The sequence below is a fragment of the Cygnus olor genome, chromosome 1 (genome assembly GCF_009769625.2).
Source record: "Cygnus olor isolate bCygOlo1 chromosome 1, bCygOlo1.pri.v2, whole genome shotgun sequence".
Lineage (NCBI taxonomy): Eukaryota > Metazoa > Chordata > Aves > Anseriformes > Anatidae > Cygnus > Cygnus olor.
Genome location: NC_049169.1, coordinates 178598198 through 178622516, shown reverse-complemented (window position 1 = coordinate 178622516; position 24319 = coordinate 178598198). Strand labels below are relative to the sequence as shown.

General features: G+C 43.1%; 1 protein-coding gene across 8 annotated transcripts in view; it reads left to right on the top strand.

Moving 5' to 3' along the window:
- The first annotated feature begins 12379 nt into the window (after window positions 1-12379).
- Window positions 12380-24319, top strand: part of TSC22D1 (TSC22 domain family member 1) — an 86867-nt gene continuing 74927 nt past the window's right edge. For 7 of the 8 annotated variants that reach the window (XR_005815391.1, XR_005815389.1, XR_005815388.1 and 4 more), the window contains exon 1: window positions 12982-15839. Coding sequence is in view for 4 of the 8 variants with exons in the window: in XM_040541654.1 (XP_040397588.1) it covers window positions 13015-15839 (2825 nt within the window). In the remaining 4 variants the exon portion in view is untranslated. Of the gene's footprint in view, window positions 12430-12981; window positions 15840-24319 lie in introns of those variants that run through there. The other variant, XM_040541663.1, reaches the window with a different exon arrangement.

The window sequence follows — 24319 nt, the reverse complement described above, 5'->3', positions numbered from 1 at the left end:
TAAAAATAAAAATCACCATCTCAGTCACGAGAAATCTGGATTTTCATGGTTGCTTATGGAAATTCATGATGAATATTTCCTTTTTCAAGAGCAAATTGTTTAGAAATTGCTCAGAAGGCAGGTGAAAAATCACCATGTTGACATGTTTTTTCTTTTCCTTGGGCATGGCAAATAAACCAGTCCCAGCTGGTGACATATCAACAGGCACTGGGGGAGCCAGATGAAAGGAGGGAGGGTGTACCAGGGGCAGTGTGAGAAGCAGGTTCAGACTGTGAGAATAAACTATACCTACTGAAAAGACCAGATGTGAACCAGCTAATGTTGTTGACCTCTTAAACCCTCCTTTTGAGGATTCTGGTTTTCATGTTACAGAAAATACAAGCTATTTTCTTGCTGCTTGAAACTTTTGGTTCAGCAGCCTGCAGACTTGGGAAGATTTGCCGTGCAAGTTTGCAGTGGGTCATATTTTCAAGATTTCCTTTGCACCTTCAGAAGGCAGGAGGGTCCTTTGGGCTGGAAATGGACAGCAACAACAGCACAAGCTTTAGACTGTGCGGACGGATGGCAATGTTTCAGTGCAGGTTGTTCAGGCATATTGCGACATCCTTCACCGAACTTTGTGTTCACCACCCTGCATATGCTAACATAGCCCAGGACAGGCTCACCAAACAAGAAATGATCCCACCATTCAAGTGTCTTCTACTCTTCAATGCTGAGCTTCAGATTACTACGCTTGTAAGAGTCCCCAGGCTGGTTTAATAGTCGCTCACGCACATCTACACATACTCACAGTCATAAAGATTGCTTGCTACACAACATAGTTAAACGTTGTATGTGTTCAAAGGCACGTGTTAGTTCTCTGTGGCCTTCTTTCTGCTTATAATTCAGTTCAACTGATATAATTCAAGGGGCCTGACCAAACACAGAGCTTCAAAGGGCAAGATGCCCTGAGAAACTGAAGCTCACCTTAAGCCCCATCAAAATAGATTGGTTACGGAGCGTACTCTGCCAGGTTTGACCATGTTATGATTGTCCACCGTATTTCTAGCCCGATTTCCATATGAGAGGTTTGTGATTGCATCCTGTATGCAAGAACATGTACATACACAAATGGCTGTGCACATTTGGGTGTCTGTGAATTTCCCTTCCCATCACTGTCCATCACCTACTAATAACTGTGAAGCTTTCAATCAATTCCAGCCAAATCTGGCAGCAGAGCAGAGATTTCTAACACACTTATTTCCAACAGGTCTGTATAAACAGGCAGTTAATTAATGAATAAAAGCCCAATTAGCGTATCAGTAGTCCTGAGGAAAAGGAGTATCTCCTATTAGGTACCAGAGACTACATCTATACCCCAACCTTAAATATTCCCAGCACCACCCTCTGGCACTAAGGGTAGCTGGCAGTGAACAGCCTGTGCCATGTACTCCTAAATGCTCTTGCTCTCCAAAAGAGGGTGGGCCAAATGTGAACTGCTCACTGGAAATGGCCTAAGCTTGCTCCCAAATTGTGTTCAGGAATCATTTGGGAGACTGCTGGTAGACACAGGCCAGCAGCATGCCAAGCACCATGTGGGCAATTCAACAGGATGGACAACCAAACTCTAGTGGCCAGAAATGTTCCCTGGGACTTTGTAATTTAGTAAACTGGCAGAGAAACTCTGCAGGAAATGGGTTAGGTGTAGCCCATCCACAAGAAAAGCTTGGATCAAGGTTGGTTCTATATTAGACGATGGAGAAGCCAAGTATGACGTGCAAATCCACAGGAAATGGGCCTCGTTAGATCTGTTGCTGACAAAATGACTTGTTTAGCTGATGGCACCTTATTTAGAATTCACTCCCACTAGCAACCCATTTCAGATATAATATAGCAACTCTCAGCCCTGGATGCCAGATGCATGAGTTGTTTTTTTTTAGCATTCATTTAGCTGTTCATATTTTGTTCTCTAGTTTGTTTATATTAGTTGCCACCGTGATTGGTGTTTCAGACACTGTAATTAAATGAATCTTTATCACTTAACACGTGAATCGGATGATTTATCATATTTGCTATTTGTGGTCAGGACTGAGAATTCAGACCATGACCTCCAGAGCTAAAGCACGAAGATGTTAAAATCTTAGACTACGAAATCTGTTAACCAGCAGCTGCAAAGTCTCATCTTCCACAGCACAAAAGGAGACAGAGGACAAATACTGAATATCTGGATACTGGATATCTGGAGACTAGCCTGCTGTAAGAATAAACAGCTGAAAATTGTTTCAATGCTGAGCAGAAGATTAACAGACAGAGGAGCTGGAAACTTGAATGCCCGGAAGGACTCTGAAAATTGCGAGCAGTAGGCAACTTCTCTTGGGTACTAAAGAACAGAGTCTAACACTCCTGTTGCAGTATTATTAACATCTCGTGTTCATATTTCAGTGGCACCTAGTGACCCAGATCCAAGACTGAGCCATCCAGCTGAAAAATGAATACACAAACACACAGAGCGAGTCTATTACACACACACACTCTCTCCAAGAAAAGAGACTCCTATAAAGAAAACTTTTTGCGCACTTTCTTCTTTGTCATAAACACATATTCCAGCAGCAGCAGCAATGAAGCTCGATGGCCTACAGACTTGTCCCCCATACAAAGCAGGTCTCCTTCCTTCCCGCTTTGTCAGGGGAAGGTTTATCCCCCCTCTTGAAACTCTTGTCCCCAGGAGAGAGATGTGCAGTGGCTGGCCAGAGCCAACAGTCTGGACTGCGACACGGTGGCTGCTGCTGCCCCGAATAGCTGCGGGGATGCCTGTTCTCCCATGAGAGCGGGGTGTTAGGACTTTGCCCTCTGCCAAACTGTACAACTGCACGAACTTTAGGGCGAGCATACCTTTGTGATCTCTCTGTATCCCAGCCTGAAATCAGCCAACAGGTTCAAAGTTATTAAAGAGAGGCTGACAGACAAGCAGATGGACAGCCAGGCAGAACAGTTGTGTAAGCTTTGTTTCCTTAGGAAAGCAGGCTAAAAAAAGAAACAAAATGCAGTATTCACTCATCATTGTCTACAAAAACACTGAAATCAGCTATTTAACACTTTGTAACGAGTGTAATGGCTCAGCAGAGTTATTTATTCTGCTAGAAAAACCTGTTTCTAGGCCTCAGAGGATTAGCTGAGAAGCCGAGAGGCAGCATAACCTCTCTGTGACCCTATCTGAGAAGAAGCTGGTCTAACTGGAAGTCTGAAAGCAGTATTTTGAAAGCAGGGGCAGCTATGAGTACATGTGCTAGAGGTGAATTAAACTAAGGGGAGGTTTTACAGAGAAAGAAAATAATCTAAGCATTAAAAATGAGAAAGAGTTAAAGGAAAAGAGAACTGAAAAATAGGATTGAAGACAAATGAGAAAAAAAAAAACCAAACAGCAAAGCAAGTAACATTTCAGTATGTTCAGGAACATGGCAAATGACACAAATGACAGGTTAAAGGTATGTAAGGACAGTAAATAAAAGCTGAACAACAAAGAAGTTTGTAGAACGCAGCTTTGGTCTTAAACAGTTTTTAAATCAACATGAAGCATCACCGCATGGAAACGCAGCAGACGCACAGCAAAGAAAAGCAGAGAAGCTCACTGAAGCCAGGGCTCAGCCTACAAATCTGTTTTCATCTACTTGGTAGAGTTTGCTTTGGGAGGTCTTGTTTATGTGGATGGTAGTGAGCTGTCCAGTTTTGGATGAATGAAGACAAAAAACATGCGAAGGAGCTCTCAGATGTCCAGGAGAGTCTGATTCTGACTCAGAGCAGCCTCAGCTTATGGTATCTGACTGCAGGGAAGCTGCAGAAGCGACAATTAGCGAACGCTGAAAGCACCACTAAGTTAGGAAATAAAAATAGCAGTTAGGAAATAAAAAGTAGATATATCGATATATGCAATATGAAAACACATTTTAATATATTTATAATGTGTACATATTTATATATTTGTATGTGTGTGCGTGTGTACAAAGAATGTGATTTTATTCCCCAGTATTATTATGCTAGGAAATTATATTATGCATTATTTCCTGCACTGGATACTTACCTGTCACTGTAATCCTAGGATCAGGTAAGAGCCTTAAATTATAGATTATTGTTCTTTCCCAGATAAGAGTATTGTATATTTTAATGGTACGACTAATCTTACAGATGATATGAGACCTCTCTTGGTCAGTGTAGGATTACTCTTTACAGGCACTTATTAAAGTATTTCATTCTGCCTGATTTTGAGTGTCCGTGTAATTGATTTTCTATCACATTCTCACAGGCTATATTTCACTGTTAGTGTCCCATGTATGTTCAAAACTGTTTGTCCCAATGTTCAAATAAAATATTCTTTTTCTCATGCCATTGGCTCACATACCTCCCACCTTAATCTAGTCCCTACTGAGACATACACATGAAACACCTAATAACCCCGGGCTCTTCTACCAGTCAATGGATAAAAATGAGCAGCTCCAGAAGATGTAGAAGTTGCAGGTGAAGGTTCATGTTCCCTACCAGAAATTTTACAGCAACACTTCTAAATTGGGTACTTCACTGGCAGGGGGTGGAGGGAACTGAATCTGGGTCTGAAATACCTTATTGCTTCAACGTATCTCCCCTCTCCTTTCAACAGCCAGAGATTATTATCTTGTGGTTTAATGCCTCGACCTGCAGACACTTGCAAAACAAACACACATTATCCCCAGACTGAAACTCATTTGACTTAAACATCATTTTTTTTTGCATTTCTCTGGACCATTACTGTTTTTTCAGTACGCTTCTGGTACCATAATATCTTTAAATTATTACAATTCCTAGGTATACCAGCAAGAGCATCTTTGCAAATGTCATCAAAACGTCCTTAAAAATGTTTCTTTGCATCCATTTTATATTACAAAATCACATTTAATTTCATATTTACTAAATGCGTGAACTAAGCAATTGCACTTTTTTTTTTTTTCTTCTGGAAATATTAAGTCCCTGTGTTATTTCCTGTCTGGTTTCCATACTACCTCCCATCTTTATGTCTGTAAATTCATTTGTATCCTATTAACTTCTCCTATTCATGACCTAAAAAAGAATTGTTTCCCTCAGCTAAGGTATGGCTATATTTTGTCCCACAGGACAGGCACACTGACATACTGCCCCTTATTTAAGTAGGATGGGCTACTCGATCAGCACAGTTAGAGGCGTGTTTTGACACTATTTGAGCCTTTGCTCATTTATTATCTAAGAATTCACTTTGCAGAGAGACATGGCAAATAATGCTGATGGGTTTCAAATTCTCATCAGTGCTTCCATGCTGAACTACTAACAGAGGCATTAAGTCTGAGCAGAAATAAAGCACATTCGAAGAAACAAAAGCATTTTTTTTTGTGTAATACAATTTAAAATGGATAATTTTTTGAGCCTCTTACTAACAGCAGTTAAAATGCCCTTATGAGTGGTAAAACTGGCAATGAGGTAGTGTGACTTGATCCTAAAGCAGTGAAATATTGCAGGGCTGGTTGTTAAGCTCATGCATAAAGTTTATATAAGACAAAAAAGCCAGCATCTTTCAAAAAAAATATTGGAGAATCTGTGGTCTAGCAGTGTATGGAGTAACTTGAAAAGGACTCAACACTGTTACCGACTAAAGATCAACATAATCCTAAAGCTACAAAAGACCACACCTTAGCACATACCTCATCTTCTTGTCTTCTGAGTCTACAAATATTTACATATTTTATGTTAAGTTTTTAGGGGTTTAGTGACTAAAAGTTACCAGTCAAAGGGACTATCCACATGACTTAAGTTAAGCCTCTGACTACAATGTTTAAATTGTCAGGACATTTTTTTTTTCATATCTTTTGTTCTACTGAAATGGGAAGAGGCAATTTTTCCTGGTGCTTGAATCAGAATTTCCAAACCTGTTTCTTACTGAATTTTGTTACAAGACCTTTTAATTCAGCTTTTCAGTGCCTGTCAGTGAGTGTGTGCAGGAGCAAAAGTGTCACAGAGAGCAATTTAAAATGCAGAGGTAGTCAAAGAGAAGATGCCCAAACAATTATAAAACAGGTAAACAAACTGAAGACCTCAGGTAAGTGGAGGAATTATATACACTGTTTACTATTACTGTGAACAGGCTTGTATGTCCTTTAGTAGTGAAATAACTCTAGAGAAATAGGTGATTTTTATTATTAGAATTATGGGAAAATTACCAAGTGACTACTCATAAAAGTTATGTTTACTTCTGCTGTGCTCATGACCAGTCTGTGCTTGCTTTCAGTAAGCAATCCAGTTATACTACGACTAAGGCATATACAAAGCAAAGTTTAAGTTTGCTCAGGCACTGTCCAATAGAAAATTTTAGATTTGCGCAAACAAATATTTGCTTCCACAGAATATGTTTTAGATGGGAAGAAATTCTGTTGACACAGTAGAAAGGGAGATGAAAATTAAGATACACGAGATTCAGAAAATCGAATGGGTTCAAGAAAACTTCTCTGTACCCTTTACAGCTAGGACAGACTATTCGCCTCCAGTTCCTGTATTATTATATAGTGACAAAAATTATGTGGATGTGTTAAAAACTAACTAGCTGCACAGTCTGCTTTTGCAAAGAATTCTGTATTCAGACAAGGCTGGTGGTTCAGGAAAAAAAAAATAAATCCAGAAATCTATTTATTTACTCCTAGTCTAAAATTTTAAAGATTTCTGCCTCATCAGAATGGACCCACTCACCCTGATCACTGAAGAAGACACATAAATTGCAGAACTTTTATACACCACAGAATTCCTAGTGTAATCAATGGAGAGAAGTTCGTTCTTAAACAAAGCGTTTTCTTGAGTGCTTTCCTCTATCAGGGTTAGGATCTGCAGAAAGAAAACAATTCCACGCAGTCCCTGTGACTGAGAACTACAACCCAAAAGAGCTCAGGTTTCCAATACTATTAAAGAGTCCCGTGAAAAATCTTTCTGATTAATTCGTAAAAACCAAAGCTAATCTAAAAAAAACTGTTTGACTTCTCACTTTGCTCATATTTTCCAGAGGTAAAAAAAGGGAAGGTCTATTTAACAACTGGACCATTTTTCAATGATTTGATCATCATTTTGTTTGATCTTCAGCTTAATTATATATACCACTTGGCTGACTAATCAAAGATCTAATAGTTAACAATCTAAGACCTGTACTCTACAAACAATTAAATACATGATCTCAGACTACAATGGAACTGCATCTATTACAATGAGAGGTTGAGGTACCTGAGAAAGCCTTTCCAGAACTTGGCTCTGCTATGAGATGCAATTTCATCAATTGTCTACAAAATGCAGTTGAAAATGGAAAATAAAGGAGAAAAAGATGATATTGATAAAACTGTGGTGTTGGTTTGGTTGATAACGCATCTGTCAAGGAATGGTGGAGGGTTTACTTTTAACCATGGCTTCTGTACTACATTGCTATGCACGTAGTCTATATAAATATAGTCTATACAGTTTAAAGTGATGGTAAAAGTTTCTACAAGTCTTTCATAAACTCTGAATTTGAATGCAATCCTTACCAAGAAAAAACAGAGAGAGAAAGACTACCTACTTGGCCACATTCCCCAAGTGCAGGTATAGGAATATTTTAAAATGACTTCTCCAGACGATCTAGAAATATACGATTTTGAGAAAATTGGCATTGAAGTAGAACTGACTAATGTAAAGAAAAACATTTTTTTTTAAGATTGCTAAGATTATCAATTTCTGCGAGCATTTAATAGAAACTTGTGAGAAAATTTCCCCTTCCATAAGGTTTGACAGTATTTCATAAGAATTAAAATAAGGACTGAAAAATGTCTCAGTAGGCGTTTTGGAATCAGTCAGTAAACCCAATCAACCAACTAACCAGCCAACTAAAAACAAAACAAGAAAGGAAGATCAAGACTTGACTTGAACTTTCTAAGAAAACACAGAGGCAGAATTACCACTTTTTCAGAGCTGGAAGGTGAGTTTTCTTATGAATACTTCTCTAAGAAGGCAGAAAATAATTGCATACACCTTTGCAAATCAACAGAGACTACAGTCAGCAATATTAATGAACACAGGAAAGCCTTCTGTCTAAAGTAACAATGGCAGCTTCGTATCATAAAAATTTCTTTTCATTAAAGTCAAAAAATCAAAAAATATTTATGAGCAGTCACGCAGGATTTAAAACACCTGTCAGATTGATCCCCCTTGATTCTGACTTTGTCTTGAGTGAAAAACCAACAGTACTCCCGTTTGTTGGCTTTATAATTACTGTATACAAAAATACAAACTACTGCATATAGTAGGCTGAATGTATACAACTGTGTCTCATAGTAAAGGAGCCAGAGAAAGAAAATACTAAAATACTACTTCTTCTGGAATCCCTGGCGAATCTGTGATGGCAATAAGACTTGTTTCCTGTCTGAAGAAGTACTACAGATTTGGAAGGCAGATCTCTAAATATCTATACTGTGAAGATCTTGTTCTCTTGCACTAACCTGAAGTACAAGATTTTAAGGTTGAAACAGAGTTCTTCCAGACACACGCTCTCCCTACCTGGCAGCAAGGGCTCCATCAATCCCATCTGTACTTGCCTGTTCAGAAAGCATGCATGTACGAGATGTAATCCAAGGGGATTCCTCTATACTGGCAACCCTTCCGTCTCGAACCGAGACCCCAAGAGTTCATGAAGCCGTTGTAGGACTGCCCTGTAGCCATGAGCAGTGACCACAGTGGATAAGGTGCTGGATCCAGACAGTGATGACAGAAGCACCTCTGTATCCAGCCAGTAGATTGATACAGTTCATTAAAAAACTGGAGGTGAACTTGTTTGGAATAACTATGGAGCAATTTCCCTTACAGTCCAACACACCCTACATGAAGGTGGTTAATTTTGTCATTGCCCAATTTTGAAATATTTGGTGTGTTTTAAACTAGGTATATGTTGAAGGTTCTTTTCCCACTTCGAACAACTAAATAACAACATTTATACCAAACAAATTATCAATTTCAACAGTTTAATTTTAATTTCATCAATCTTGATGGATATGAAAAGGAATTAAAATCTTTAATTCAAGAATTCCATTCTTAGACTGAGGCTTCCAAAAAAAAAAAGAAAAGAAAAAAAAAGTGTAAGCATATGGCCAGTAAAAAGGTGTAAGCAAAGAAAAAAAAAATCTATGATGACATTAATATTTATTAACAGTATTTAAAATATATTTCAATCAGGCTACTTCAGATGTACTTTGTGGAGCCTAGACCATCGTTTGGATTGTTAACTGACTAGTGACCACATTATGCGAGTAAGTTACGACTTATCTAAATTACATATTTTTTCTCCAGTTTCCCTTGGGGAAGAACTGTGTGGAGCTAATCTAAAGATGTTTCACATACTCTACTAAGAAGTGTATAGCCCAAGAGGATGACAGGTATCTTACCAACTACTTGAAATGAATGTAATTTATTTAGTTGGGAGTGTGCTAAACCAGACATTTAACCAATTACCATACTACTTTTTAAATTCTTTTTCAAGCTGATTGATGCCTATTAGGTGCATACAAAATTCTTCCTGAGTTACTTATATAGAGATTTTTAAGGTTAAAAACAGATTCATCCCTCTTCCTAGACTATGTGCTTTAAAAGTAGTTGGCCTTTGTTCAAACATTCAAAAAATCATCTTTGTGCTGGGACTAATCATAGAAGGCTTAATTCCTCAAGGAAATTGTTCTGGGAAAGTTATAAGCAGACAGAACAGGAATTTATAATGGAAGTTGGCTTGCAACCTCAGGCTCTCATCCCAAAAATGTTTACACACATTTAGCATTCAGCATATGAGTATCTCATCAAAGACACATATAAGGCCTCAGCGTTGCATCAATTTCCATGTAGACAAATCATGGGCATCTTTGTGACACTTTCCTGAAATCTGTGAGGGTCACATGAAGATGCCTTCTGGTATGGGGCTCACAACACGTTCAGGTAGCATGGTCTTCAATATGTTCTGATTATCAGCTTTAAAACATAATATTGCCTAGTTCTCGTAACAGGCAGAATCTTATTTAATTACATGCCAATCGCTTCACAGTGCTCAGCACTGTCTGTATACAGGCAGTGGGCTAGAGCCATGGAAGGAGCAATGGTTTCAAGTCTACATTTCAGGTACCTAGAGACCTGAGCTGAATGTCTGCATTCCACACATAAAAGCAATTAGGATGTAAAAATCAGGATTTTCTCAAAGCTACCCCTGTCCCTCACACTGACTGAGAGATGGATAATCTAGTTAACAGGGTGAGACAAGATGGAAGGCTGAGATTCAGGCACAGGCAGCAAAAACTCCCACTGTGCGTGACCTTGAAACCTCACCCTTTTCACAAAACGGAGCTAGAAAAACAGCATTTTTAGTACCTCAGTGATTAAACACCACACACTGAACATGGGAGACTGAAGTCTCCTCTCTGCCTGAAGGAACTCACATTTACATCTCCCACAAGAACTCTAATGACTCAGCTATGATATAGTAGCTTGGACTCTCCCAAATTCTCCTGTTAAAGCTCTACTACTCTTCACACCATATTTACATATTCACTGCAGTAAACACCAAAATCTTTTTTTTTTTTTTTTGCTTCCCCCACGTGTCCTGTTGATTGTCCTAAGCAGTGGCTTTTGTAAATAAGCTATAGAATTAGTCCGAGTCAGTCAAGCCCTGCAAACGTTTTATTGTTCCACACAAACCACAATAATTTCAAAGAGGTGACTGAGACATCTCCACCAGCTCATGAAAGACTACGTTAGGAGATGAGGATGTGCTGCCAGAAAATGGGATACACAAGCACCCCTCCTGGTATAGGTGCACACTTCATCCACCTGGAGAAATGGAGGAGAAGGTGTGAACCTTTCCCCCTCTGTAGGAAAGCAGGACAGCCAATTTAGCAAGCTCTGAAAGTGCTCCTGGTGGGAGTCCTTAGGACAGGAGAGGTGGAGCAATGACTGTGGTGTGAATTTGTTGGGTTTGTGTTGTAGTGAGATACCTACCTACCTGCTGGATGCTCACCAAGGCATGCTAACAGGTTTGTAGATGAAGTTTGAAGATCTCCTGGCCAACGCATGAGCACCGAGAGCCTTCAGGGATCAGAGAGCAGCCACGCCAGGTTGAGAAGCCAAGATTTGGCCACGGGACAGCTGAAGCCACGAGGGGATGGAGATGGCTGAGGGCTGTATCGAGCTTCACTACGTCTGAGGAGGGCCACGAGGTCCTTCCTCCCTGACAAAACGCCAGTACTGAAACAGCAAGAGAAGAGCAGTGGACATGACCTCAATTTCACTTAATGATAGAAAAAATACTTGTGAAGGTTAACAATTTTTTGAAAGAGTGCTTCAGCACATTCCTTGTCAAGCTCCTCGATGCGCCCACACCACCTCAGCGAGTGGTGGCAGCCCTGGGACCTCCTGCCACCCTAGGGGACATGGAGACCCCTGAGGGGGGTGAGGGCCGGGGGGCGGCGGCCATTTCGGGGTGTGAGGGGACCCCCGGCGGCACAAAGGGACGGGCGAGGCGCCGCCGGCTTCCCCGCGCACGGCAGGAGGAGGAGGGCGACAGGAATATTCTAGACCGAGGGAGGGGATGAAGACGAAGGTGGTGAATAACGTGAATAAATCCGCGGCGGAGCCGAGGAGGGGGAGGGAGGCGGCGGGTCATGTGAGGCACAGTCATGCTGCGGGACCGCGGCACCTGGGGCGCGGGGGGGGCTGGCGGGGGGGGAGCCGCCATTTCGCGTCCCCCCCGAAGCCCCCTCCCCGCTCCCCGCTCGGGAAGGCCGCGCCCCCCCCCCGGCGAGGGCTCGGCGGCGCTCGGCAATTTCCGCCGGGCGAGCCGAGCCGATTTCCGTCGTCCCGGGCCAGCCGGGCTTTATGTCTGCCGGGCTGGGCGCGCATGCGCGGCAGCCGCCGCCATCTTACGTTGTCTGCGGGCTGCCCTCCCCTCGGGCCAGCTCTGCCCTCCCCCCTGCGGCCCCGCGCTGCGCCCTCCTCCCCGCCGGGCTCCGCGAGGGGCCGGGGGAGAGCCGGGAGGGAAGGGAAAGGAGGAAGGGAAGAAGGGAAAAGGAAGGCAGAACGCAGCGGGAGGAGGACGCGGCTCTGCGGAGGAAGAGCGGGTGCCGCCTGTTATAAAGGGGGAGGAGGCGGAGGGGGAAGGAAGAGCGTGTGGAGCGGAGCCTCCTCCAGAGACAGCCAGACACGGAGGGAGGAGAGAGCGGCTGCCTGCCTGCCTGGCTCCCCCGGCCTCCCTCCCTCCTTTTCATGGACTCCCTCGCCGGGCTGCCGCTTTTCTTCCCTCCTCCTTCCGTCTCTCGGCTCCCCAAAATGATTCAGCTCCATGGCTGCCACTGACGGGGATGTCCCTGCCCGGCTCAGCCTGCCGCTGCCTCCCTGCCGTGCGCCAGTCCCGTACGTATCCGCGCCTTCCTCCTCCTCCTCCTCCTCCCCCGATGGCGAGGGGCGCCGGGCCTGCCGGCGGAGGGCGGTTCTGCCGGTTGCCGGCTTCCATGAGGGGAAGGGAAGGGGCTCGGCCCCGCCGCCGGCCGGGCTGAGGCGGGCATTGCCTCCTGCCCCGGGGGAGGCGCGGCTGGAGGGGCCAGGGGAGTTTGGGGGTGGCTGAGGAAAAGGGGGTGTGTGTGAGGGGGGGGGGGGGTATGAGGGGGAAAGCGGACGGCGGAGGGGTGGAAGTGTCACATTCAGGGGCGGCGGAGGGCCGGTGCTCGCCCCCTCCCTGTGGAGGAGGAGGAGGAGAGGGGGAGGCGAGCGGCGGTGCCGAGGCGGCTCAGCCCCTGCGCTGCGGGAGCTGGGGCGGGGGGGGGGGGGGGTATGGGGTGTGTGGGGGGTTGTGCGCGGTGTCTGTGCCCTGCTGCCGAGCTAACTGTGTGTGTGTGTGTCTGTGTGTCTGTCTCTCTCCATACCGGGGGACTGCACTCTTAAAATCCGCCCGATACAATGCACCAGCCTGACTCAGCCGCAGACATTAGTGCTAGGAAGATGGCGCACCCGGCGATGTTTCCTAGAAGGGGCAGCAGCAGTAGCAGCGGCAGCAGCTGCGTTACTGCTCCCACTGCACCAGGTACCGGCGTCGGGAGCGCTGCCCTCTCTGCCGAGGATTATCAGCCGCCCTTGCTGGTCCAGCCGCCGCCTCCATCTCCTGCAGCATCTTCGTCGGCGGGTCCACAGCCGACACCCCCTCCTCCACAAAGCCTGAACCTCCTCTCGCAGTCTCAGCTCCAGCCACAGCCTCTCACGCAGACTGGAGCTCAAATGAAAAAGAAAAGTGGCTTCCAGATTACCAGCGTGACCCCTGCTCAAATATCGGCTAGCATGAGCTCTAATAACAGCATAGCCGAAGATACCGAAAGCTACGATGACCTGGATGAGTCCCACACTGAAGACCTGTCCTCTTCAGAAATCTTGGATGTTTCTTTATCCAGGGCTACTGACTTAGGAGAACCTGAGAGGAGCTCCTCTGAAGAGACTTTAAATAACTTCCAAGAGGCAGAGACTCCTGGGGCTGTTTCTCCAAACCAGCCTCACCTTCCTCAGCAGCACCCTTCTCTGCCTCATCATCCACAGCAGGGCGTTGTGATCAATGGAAGTGTTCACCCCCATCATGTTCACCACCACCATCATCTTCACCACCACCACCACGGACACCATCATCCATCGCATCCTGGGGTGGGCAGTACCCCGATTTCTGGAGGACCACCACCCAGTCCATCGTTTAGAAAACTATCAACAACTGGAAGCTCTGACAATGTTATATCAACTGCACCGGGTTCTGCTGCATCATCCACTGGTTCCCCCGCATCTGTCGCGTCTAATATCCGCACTACGAGCACTCCTGGCAATTTAGGTGTAAGTCCTGCTTCTGGAACTAGTACCTTAAATAATATGGGCGGTGGTAGCTCTAGTGTGGCAAGCAGCATGCTTGGTACTATAAATTTAAGCAACATCACAAGTACTGGTAATGTAAATGCTTTGCCTGGAACTAGCAGCAATGTTAATGTGAATATCTTGAGTGGTGTTGGCAATGGTACGAGTGCTTCCTCTAGTGTCATTAACAACGTTACTAATCCAACTGCAGGAATGGCAGTGGGATCAAGCCAGCAGCAGCCTGCATCTGGCACATCAAGGTTTAGAGTTGTAAAATTAGATTCTAGTTCCGAACCTTTCAAAAAAGGTAGATGGACATGCACTGAATTCTATGATAAAGAAAGCACTGCTGCAGTTTCAGAAGGAGTAGCAGTAAACAAAGCAGTAGAGACGATAAAACAAAACCCGCTTGAAGTGACTTCTGAAAGGGAGAGCACCAGTGGGAGTTCTGTTAGCAGCAATGTAAGCACACTGAGTCACTATACAGAAAGTGTGGGAAGTGGAGAAATGGGAGCACCTACTGTGGTACAGCAGCAAGCGTTTCAAGGTGTGGGTCCACAGCAGATGGATTTTAGCAGCGCTGCTCCTCCGGCAATTCCAGCATCTAGTATACCACAGAGTGTTTCTCAATCACAGCTTGCACAAGTCCAGCTGCATTCTCAAGAGGTAAACTATCCGCAGCAGAAGCCAGGGGTCCAGCCTCCTGCACAGGCCAGTCTAACCACTGTTCCTGGGGTTCAGCCAGCCCCGGTTAATATCCTAGGAGTAACCCCGTCTCTGGGCCACCAGCAGCCTGCCATTCAGAGCATGGCTCAGCAGCAGCTGCCGTACCCTCAGCCGGCGCAGCCCGTGCAGACGTTGCCGGTTGTACAACAGCAGCAGTTGCAGTACGGACAGCAGCAGCAGCAACAAACGGTTCCTACGCAGATGGCCGCAGGTCACGTTAAGCCGGTGAACCAAAACTCTGTTACAGGGGCCATGCCGGAGTACATCCAGCATCAGCAGATCCTCCAGCCCCCGGCGCCTGCTATGCAGCCCAGTTCTGCCGCAGTAGGAGCGGGGCCGCCGGTTCCTGTCGCCCAGGCCCAGAGCATGCAGCCTGCGGTACAAGCACACCCCGCTGCTGCCCCAGCTCAGCCTGTCGCGCACGCTCCAGCAGCCCTACCAGGCGTAGGTACCGGCGGCCAAATGCTGAGCGTCGGGCAGCAAGGAAGCGTAGCCGCTGTGGTGCAACCACCGCCTGCTGCAAACCAAATCCCACCTCCGGTCATGCCGTCGACAGCTGCTCCTCCATCTTCACAAGTGGTGCAGCCTGTGCAGACAGGAATAATGCAGCAGGGGTTACAGGCCGGCGCTTCGGGCCTTCCCCAGCAAATGGTCATTGCTCAACAAAACGCTTTGTTACCTGTGCAGCCGCAGGCGCAAGCGGTGGAGTCGGTGGTCCAAGGAATGACCGGCCAGCAGCTGCCTGCAGTTAGCCCTATACCTTCTGCTAGTACTGTTCCTGCACCGAGTCAAGCTGGTTCAGCTGTGCCTCCTGGCATACCTTCTGCCTCTATAGGTTTGGGACAGCCACAGAACATAGCGCAGGCTTCGGCTGTGCAGAACGGGAATTTGGCTCCGAGTGTTAGTCAGCCTCCGTTGATATCAACAAGTATAGGTATGCCGGTGGCACAGAGTGTGCCGCAGCAGATACCGCTAAGCTCTGCCCAGTTCCCCGCACAATCACTAGCTCAGTCAGTCGGAAGCCAAATCGAAGATGGCAGACGCCCCACAGAACCTTCCCTCGTTGGTTTACCTCAAGCTGCCAGTGGCGAGAGCGGCGTCGGAGCGCCAGCCGTCTCCGACGGCACTAGCAGCAGCGCGCCATCCTCTGCTTCCCTCTTCCCGCTGAAGGTGCTGCCGCTGACGACGCCCCTCGTAGATGGTGAGGATGAGAGGTAAGGCTGCCTGGAACTTCATTTAAAAGATAACGTCCAATAGTTTGATACGCACTGACTTGCAGCTCTTTTCCCAGCTGTTCTGTGAGGTGAAGCGGCGCGGTGTCTTTGTCTAATTAGAAATACCGTTTCTCAGGTCCCAGCGCGTGTAGGTATTACATTAAAACGCTTGTTTTTCTCTTGAGGGGGTGGGTTGTATTGATTATGCTCCGAAACTACTGCGTGGGTAAATTGTGTTTAACAATCTGTGACAGTGTGTATATTCCCATTGTATAGAGGAAGACAAAAGAATACTGTGGAATGTGGGTACGCTAGTGGTGATTGTAGTTTAGATTATTTATTATACTGAAATAATTAATATTTATTCTTTGGTGGATGACTTTTTCTCCACAAGCCTAGACTTCATCCTGCCTCAGCTTTTCTTTTCAAGTATTGACTTCGCTCAGGTTGAACCAGTTGTGAGTCTGTGGTGTATATATAGAAGCCTTCTCTTTGACAGCCAAGAGATGCTTTAGGCAAATGAGTATGGTGGGAAAAGGGAGATTCAGCAGCACTGTTGTGGCTCTTCAAATTGAACTTGGGGCACTTTTGGTCTTGGTGGTTTTGCTTCAAAGCATTAATCCTTTGTGAGAGCCGCTCAGGCCTGTGGAGGGGCAGCGAGCCTTTGAATCTGGTGCACCTATTTTGTGCAGTCAGAGTAATAAGCTACACATGTTCTCCCACCTCCACTTTTTCAAAGAAATGAAGACTGCTTGATCTTAATGGTGTGTGCTAGTGAATATTCTCATTTCGTTGATGATGTGTGCAAAGAAGCTGTGTCAGTTGCAGAAGGCCCTTGGGTGCGCAGGATAAAGCCATCTTCACAGCAGTTTTACAGTGCAATTGTCTAATGTTCATTATATCTGGAAATTCCTAGCTATTGAGGACCTCTGGTGATATGCATTTAGAAATGGACAGGAAGGCTGTGGTGGTTTCCCAGGGAACTTCTTGTCTAAGAAGAAACTACGCTAATGGGGGAAGTAGATAACTTTAAAATAAGTAACATACCTTGAAAATGGGGGGAGGACAGAAAAGAGCACTAGAAAAAAAAAAAGCTGAGACTTGGGGAGGAAGACAAAATAAAACACCGAATATTTACAAGGTGGGGATGGGAGGCAGGAAATAAGAGAAATATCAGTGGCCAAACTCTATTTAAAAAAAAAAAAAAGGTTGCTGGGAGAGGCTGGCTTCTTAATATTGAAAATACTAACTCTATCAGCAGTCTCTGATTATGTTGATCATGAGGTGTTGACTGTCTTAGTGGCTTTCATCACATCTTTCTAAGATGCCAGAGAGCTATAATGAGTAGCAGCTTGTCTTCGAGGAGTGCTGGAAGACAAGTTCCAACACTGTTTGATTTTGATCATGTTTTTTAGTCAATAAATACGTGAAGGTGGTAGAAGACAGATGGAGGTGTTAAAGCTCCCAGTGTCACTATTGTGCTACTAGCAGTCAATTTTCTCAAACTTTTTATTTGCTTTTCCTTCCTTCGATCTTCTAAACTCGGACACTGATCCTGTTTTTTTTTTTTTAACCAACCAATGGGGGAAAAAAAAAATCCCTAAGCTTTCAGGAGATCCTAGCTAAGTAAGAGAATTTTAAGCTCATTGATACTCAGTGTTTTGGAAAATCACATCTAGCACGTGATTGTACCCTGATTTTAAGAGCATATGTTAGCTGTTTGTCATGATTGGTAGCTTTTCCCAGCATGTTTAAATCCCTCAGGGTAACAATAGCCAGAAATACCTTCTTCCTCTGTTATTTGGCCAGCTAAAGATCATATCCTTTCTTCTCCCATGCACGTTGTGTCTTTGTTCTATCTGTCATCTCCAGGTAGGCTATACTTTTGTTTAGCTGCAGTTGGAAAATCATTTAGATGCTTTACACAGAGCAGGATATGACTCTATTAAATGGAGACCAAAAATAATTGTGTGTTTTGCATAGCAGGGGTGATCAGTTTGCTTGGATAATTTATGGTGGAGCTTCTCCCTGTATATTTGCCTGTAAAACTGAAAACTTGGTGAGATTGCTTCTGTTTCTGCTCCCAGGGAGTCTCAGGGCAAGGCATCGTATTGTCTTGACCGTGGAATTTCTTTTGGTCTGGACCTCAGATCTTGTCACTCCCTACAGGTAGTGCGGGGCGTGCTGTTACTCTCTCTGGCTCCTCATTTACTTCCCTGGCCATTGAATGTTTGTAACTAGAGTACTCTTGAGAGGTTTTTTTGCCTCTTCGTTAGATTATTCCCTATTTTACAAGAGGTAAGGTTGTAGTATGTTGTAAGAGTACGTAAACATTAAAGGAGGAGCTATACTATAAATAAATACATGTAAGTGCGTGCATGTAAAATCCTGATTGCTCCTTCTCCCTCGTGCACCCATATATCTCATTTAAAATTATATCAATACATCCCAAGTGGTTCTAAACCTGGCGAGGGAAAAGGTAGGGGAGGAAAGCAAGCAAGCACTGACATAATTGGGCCAGTGAAGAAGCTGTAAAATTCCATTTAGTGTGCCTTTGAAGAAACATCTGACCTATGTAATACCTTGTTTAGATTAACTCCCAGCTTTCGTTAAACCCGAATATAATTGCACTTAAAGACATACCAGTATCTTTAAGTCTTCAGCTCTCATTTTTAGGCATCAAAAGAACTGTAAACAGCATCCTGTTATCAGGGCATGGCCTTTTAAATATAGGCAGCGTGGGGCGTATCTGCTTTGAAAACAGCAACCTTTATTTCCCCAGTATGGATCAGGTTTTTTAATCACCGTTATGACTCGAAGAGATATTAAAAATGATCTGCTTGGCAGGACGTCCTATGGAAAATTAATTTACAAACTTTAATAAGGAGGATACAAATAATACAGTCAGGTTCTGTATTTATAATAATAATTTCTTCCGACTAGTATCTCTTCAGCCTGTCAGGTATGCCATAGATGTTTACATATTGGTAGACTTCTCTTCTGATATTTCAATCTACAAAAATGCCAGCCAGTTTTTTGGATGTTATATCTTGTTTTTATTAGTTTGAACCGTAGTATGAACTCGTTTTAATATATGATTCTTATAGAGTTACACCCTTAAATTTGCAGTGGTTACCTCAATTTATTCAGTTCTGTTACTGAATTCTATCCATTTTAGACATTGGTCTTTTCAGCTCAGTATTTAATCTCTAGAACTGTAGAAGGGGATTTTTTATTTCGATGCTTCTGAAACCTTTAAGTATGAAAACATACTTATATCGCAGCAAGTTCTTTTGAGTATTTATACTTAGTGTTGCAAAATATATCAATTTTACATCTTTATAGACAATGCTTTATGTTATAGGCACTTGCAGTAAGAATTTGTACAGATAGATATAAATATTCCAATTCAGAGGTAACTTAAACAAAAACTAAAAATCAACATATTTATACCATTTCTAAGGGCTGTTGTAAATTAATTCAAAAAACTGAATTTGAGTACCATTACTCAAAAGCAGATTTTATGAATGAAAGATGTGAGAACTAATAACTGTCTCCCTGTCCTTGATATTTCCTGTAGAGTTGCTTTCATTCTTTCACCTGATGCAAGTTGTTTTCACCTGTTTGTGCATTTCATCTAGCAGTGAAGCAAAAGAGGAAGGAGGAAGAGATGATAAACACATAAAATTGGCATAGGTATTTGAAGTATTCTTTATTATCTGACAATCTCTCCTGTAATTCTCTTTGAGAGAATTTTTTTAGTAAAAGACATCTTTACAGCAGAAGAGACAGCAACAGAAATTTTTGGAGGAAATGTTTTCTGTATACCATGTGTTCTGGCCTGCTAAATCCGTGGAGCAACTGGAATTTTAAAGCTGAGCATGAGAATTGAAAGACCTGTGAACAGAATTTTAAGAATCTCTAGTAGTAGAATCTCTGCTAGTAGTAACTAGTAGTGGCTTGTAAAGCGAGAGTACACTGGAAACTGGATGAGGTTTCATACGCACAAGTAGGAAGGTTGGTCAGGTTTTTACAGATGCAGTTGGGTTCTTGCTGAAGCTGTTAGTAGGCAGCATGAACGAACGTACTGAAGCACAACTGGAAGTTTAAATTAAATGTTATTTTTAATGCAATAACTGCTTTTTTGCATGCTGTTCAGAGTTTATATGGACTTCTTCATTTGCTGTGAAGTTTGCTTCTGTAAATTTGAGCAAAAGGAGGAAGATAACCTTTAGAAGATGCTTCACAACAAAGCATTTGTGGTGGCTCAGCATGGATTTATGGTCGTTATTTTTTTTAGGTGCAGCCTAGTGGCAACGTCACCGTCTTCCATTATTCAGAGGTTAAGCTTGCTTTAGAGTTGTCATTTGAAAATGACACAACTTGAATTCCTGAATATTGACTTTTTAAAAAGTCTGTTCGTATTTTCAGTTTGGCTATTTATGGAACTTGGGAAAATAGTTACCGTCCTTGTTAATGACAGATTGCGCGAGTGAAGAGTCCTTCGGTGAAGAAAATGCAGTTACTGCTGTGTGGTGCTGACAAGTTCAGCTTTTTTTTTTTTCCATCTGAGGCAAGAAAATGCCTACCGCTGGCAGAATTGACTTGGTTAGTTCTCTGCTCTAAGTGAAGAAGGAGGAATTCAGGGTCTGCACCTTGTGTGTCTGCTGGCCAGCTGTAGGCACAAGAGTGCTGCTGTCCCGTGTCTGCAGCAGCCTTGGTTCACCGTAACTCATCAGCCGAGTTTTGTGACACTGGGGCTGTGGTTATCCCAAACCACAGCTTGGGATAGTTAGCACATTTCTCCCTGTGTAATGACAGCAGCTGCTTTGCCAGCACTGTGTAGTTGCAGTAAGGGTGAACTCAATGCAGGCAAAAAGTGTTGATATCTGTTTGGATGGACCTCTTCCCGGTGTCTTGTGGATGCGTTTTCTGCATGCATGGTATTGTGTTCATTAAAGACAGGAAGAGCAGACGGGTTTTAATGGGATTTCCAGAAAATGTTCATTAGCACTATAGTTTTGGCTGCTCTTTGGAATCGTCAGTGTGTAAGTAGGCTAAATATCTGCGTGTGTGAAAACGGACAAACAAAAGGTTAAGTGTTCAATGCTGAAAAGCACTCTTTGCTTTCTCAGGATTTGCATTCCTTGAACTACAGGTTAAATTGGAAATTGGAATCTGCCAGTCAGTCTGCATTGGTAGTGAAGTGGTTCAGCCTCCACAAGTCACCGTGGCCTAGGCAATGCCACAACAGAGCAATGCCTGTAATGCTTCCTGGTAAGCAGAGTTCTGTGGGTGGGAGGGAGCCATTAAAATGTACCTTGTTTAAACACAAGTAAAAAGACACGTGGATAGCACACCTATGCTATGAAGAGAGCTTTAATAATGCTCTTCACTTCGCAAAGGATAATAGTGAATATATGGTATTAGATCTCAAAAGGCTTAGGAAGTAGATCAGCTGTAAATAGTGCTGCTTGTATACAGTACTAGAAGAAGAAATTATGGACGCCCAAATATCAGTATAGTAATAGCAGGTGTGTTCTTGGTATGACTTTTTTGGAATAGTTTGTGATCTGGGTCTGCAGTTCAGTGTAGGTAAACCATAAGAATCGAAAAGAATGCTGTGTATTTGTCCTCATTGATTTTTATGCCCTCGTTCTCTTCTCTTCTTGATTAATTTATGAGAATGAAATGTGCTGTGTGTGTAATATGTATTTACTTGAACAAATATTGATAGCTGCTTAAAAAATGGGCCTATACCTGTCATTTACTGCACTTGGGCCACCAAAGGCAATGATATTAAGCAAAAGCATGCTTTACAGAGCATAGATTATGGGCAAGATTATTAAGTAAATTATTTCATGGTAACAATCACTGTAAATAAGGAACTAGTTTATTCTCAGTGTGATTGTACAAGAAACCGGAACCTAAAGGTAAGACGGAAAGACCTCTTGAGTGACTGGAGATATCCTTCGGTTTATTTTAGCTTTTTCTAAAACATGTACAGAGTTACGAATTGAATGATGGAAACACAGTGTAATTAATATATGGCATCAAACCGGGGCATCTTGTCCTTATGGCTTTACTGTCTTACAGAAATTTAACTCTTGGTCTGTACTGGGGAATTAACTAACAAAGATACTATTTATGCTGTAGTCAGTTGTGGGGTAGAAACCCTTATCAGCCCATTTCGTGCAAGCTTCCAAACACCTGGTGTGAATTAGCAGCGTTTGAAGCAGGATTTGCTTTGTGGTGCAGTCCTATGCAAAAGTCTCCATCTTCTATTGAAGCCAGACTTCACCGAGAGATCGAGTAGTTCCTAGTGTTTGACGGGCAGAGATTGCCTGTCAACCCTAATGATCCTATACATGCAAATGTGTGACTCTCGCCGTGATATTCTGGCTGTTTTATCATTGTTAGCTACCTTGTGGACTAAACGACTTGTTGGTACCTACTAAATGAGGGTTTCTCACTTTGGTGCTGCAGAGATTAAGAATGACTCATCACAGCTGAAATACAGCATTGTGCTTTAATAGCTGAACCCCTTCCATTTTATGAAAATATTTATACTTGCATCCTAATTCACAAACACTTGATTAGGTAGTGTGCTGTGACTCTTTAGGCTTGCTTACCATTTTTCTCTGAGCAAACACTTTCGATTTTTGTATTTCAGGTATGACTCATGATTTTTTTCCTACTCCACAGTCTTTAACTTAGTGGTTTTGACTTCATCTAAGCTGTTTTAATGCTATCGGCAATTTAACCTTTTATTGTTGAGTTAGTAATTAACTTAGCCTGGTGTGTGCTTCTATGGGATTTTAAAATGTTTTTTCTTTTTTTTAAGTAAGCTTTTATTATACTGTTATGAGGTGCATGGTATTGATGAGACTTCATATATTGAGTACCTTTGACAGTCAGGATGTATAGCTAAGTATTGCAGGCATTCAAGCTTGAAGTTCTCACCCCAGTTTGTATTTTTTTTTCCTTGCAGTGCAGGGCCAGCAATAGTCCAGAAGAGTCAAAGCAATTTTTCTTTGTCCAACGTAGAACTGTTACCTAAACAAACTGCTCTTTATTTTAACCTTCCTTGCTGGGGGTTACAGGTATTGTAGATGCTGCAATGGTGCAGAATTCTGAAAGTGCAGTAGAAGAATAGCGTAGGAAGTAGAGCACTTTGAGGTTTTTATTATCACCGGGGATTAGGAATTTAACACTTTCTGAGAAGCTGCCTGTAATCCACGAAGCACAACAGATGTGGGTATGATTGTTTTTTCTGAGGGAAATTCTCAGAAAACTGCATCATATTTTAATAAAATGAGGGATGTCTTGGTTATCTGTTCTATATTCGTTATATTCTCATCTATATTGGAGAATTACACTTATAATTTGCAAAAACAGACACAGGAAGATCCCCTGTAGGTTTAGGTTTAACTGAAAGTTAGAAATGGACCTGTTAAAAAGATGTAGATGCTATTTCTAGTAAGGAACTAGAAATCTGATATGAACTGGAAGTTGTTTGTAGGGAGTTTTCTAACGTGCTGTTTAAATGTGCTAAACCACTTGGCCAGGCAAACTGTTGGAGCTTGTGTGCGCGTTGTCCAGCCTTCTTTCTGTTGTTGGTGTTTAAATTAGCATGGATATCCAGCAGCAACTCTGATTTCTTCATGTGTAATGCAGATTTGGACTTCTGCGTCAGTTGCTTAAGCAACAGTGTGAAAGTGCTGCACTAAGTATTAGGGACAGAACTTAAAGCAGCTGAAAATGCAGATAGGCGTTCAACAACAGTCTTAGTGTCTTTGTGCCTTAAATAATAGCTCTTTAGTAAAAATGTATATGGTAATGTAGTTCTGAGAGTGCTGTTAGTATATGCTTATTTCTGTATCCTGAGCCTTACACTTGCTTCATTCCTGGAAGATCTGAAGGTTCAAACTACATGTAGCTTAGGCCGTTTTTTTTGCAAGCATTGATTTATTTTATTTTTTAATCTGTAATCGATTGTCTTTGGTCAGTAGCAGTGCTCGTTATTGGTACCAAGCATCAATCTTCAGTGCTGATGTACCTAGTCAGCACCCTTGTCATTCCATATGCTGCTACGTTGTGGAGCTTGGTGCTTGGTACCTGTGATGAGTTTTGTGCTTGGTTTAGGAATGGCTTTTTCCATTACATAGCTGTAAACAAATGCATGGTATAGAAATACCTTTTAATGTTCTTCCAGCGACTTTGAACTCCCTATGCACTGGAGAGGGATGAAATCCCTGTCAAGATGAGAGAGAACTTTTACGCTTTTAAGCTTCCCCTGACCTGCCCTTCACCCAACTCTGTCACAATTGTGTATGGATGAAAGAGAGATGATTGCTGGCGGTCATAACTTACATGCAAGAAATCAGTTCAAAACTTAACCATGCTAAGCTTGTGTTTCTAAATATTTAGTGCTCTTACAGCTAATCAAGAGCGTGATAAAGCCCAATAACTCATGTGTG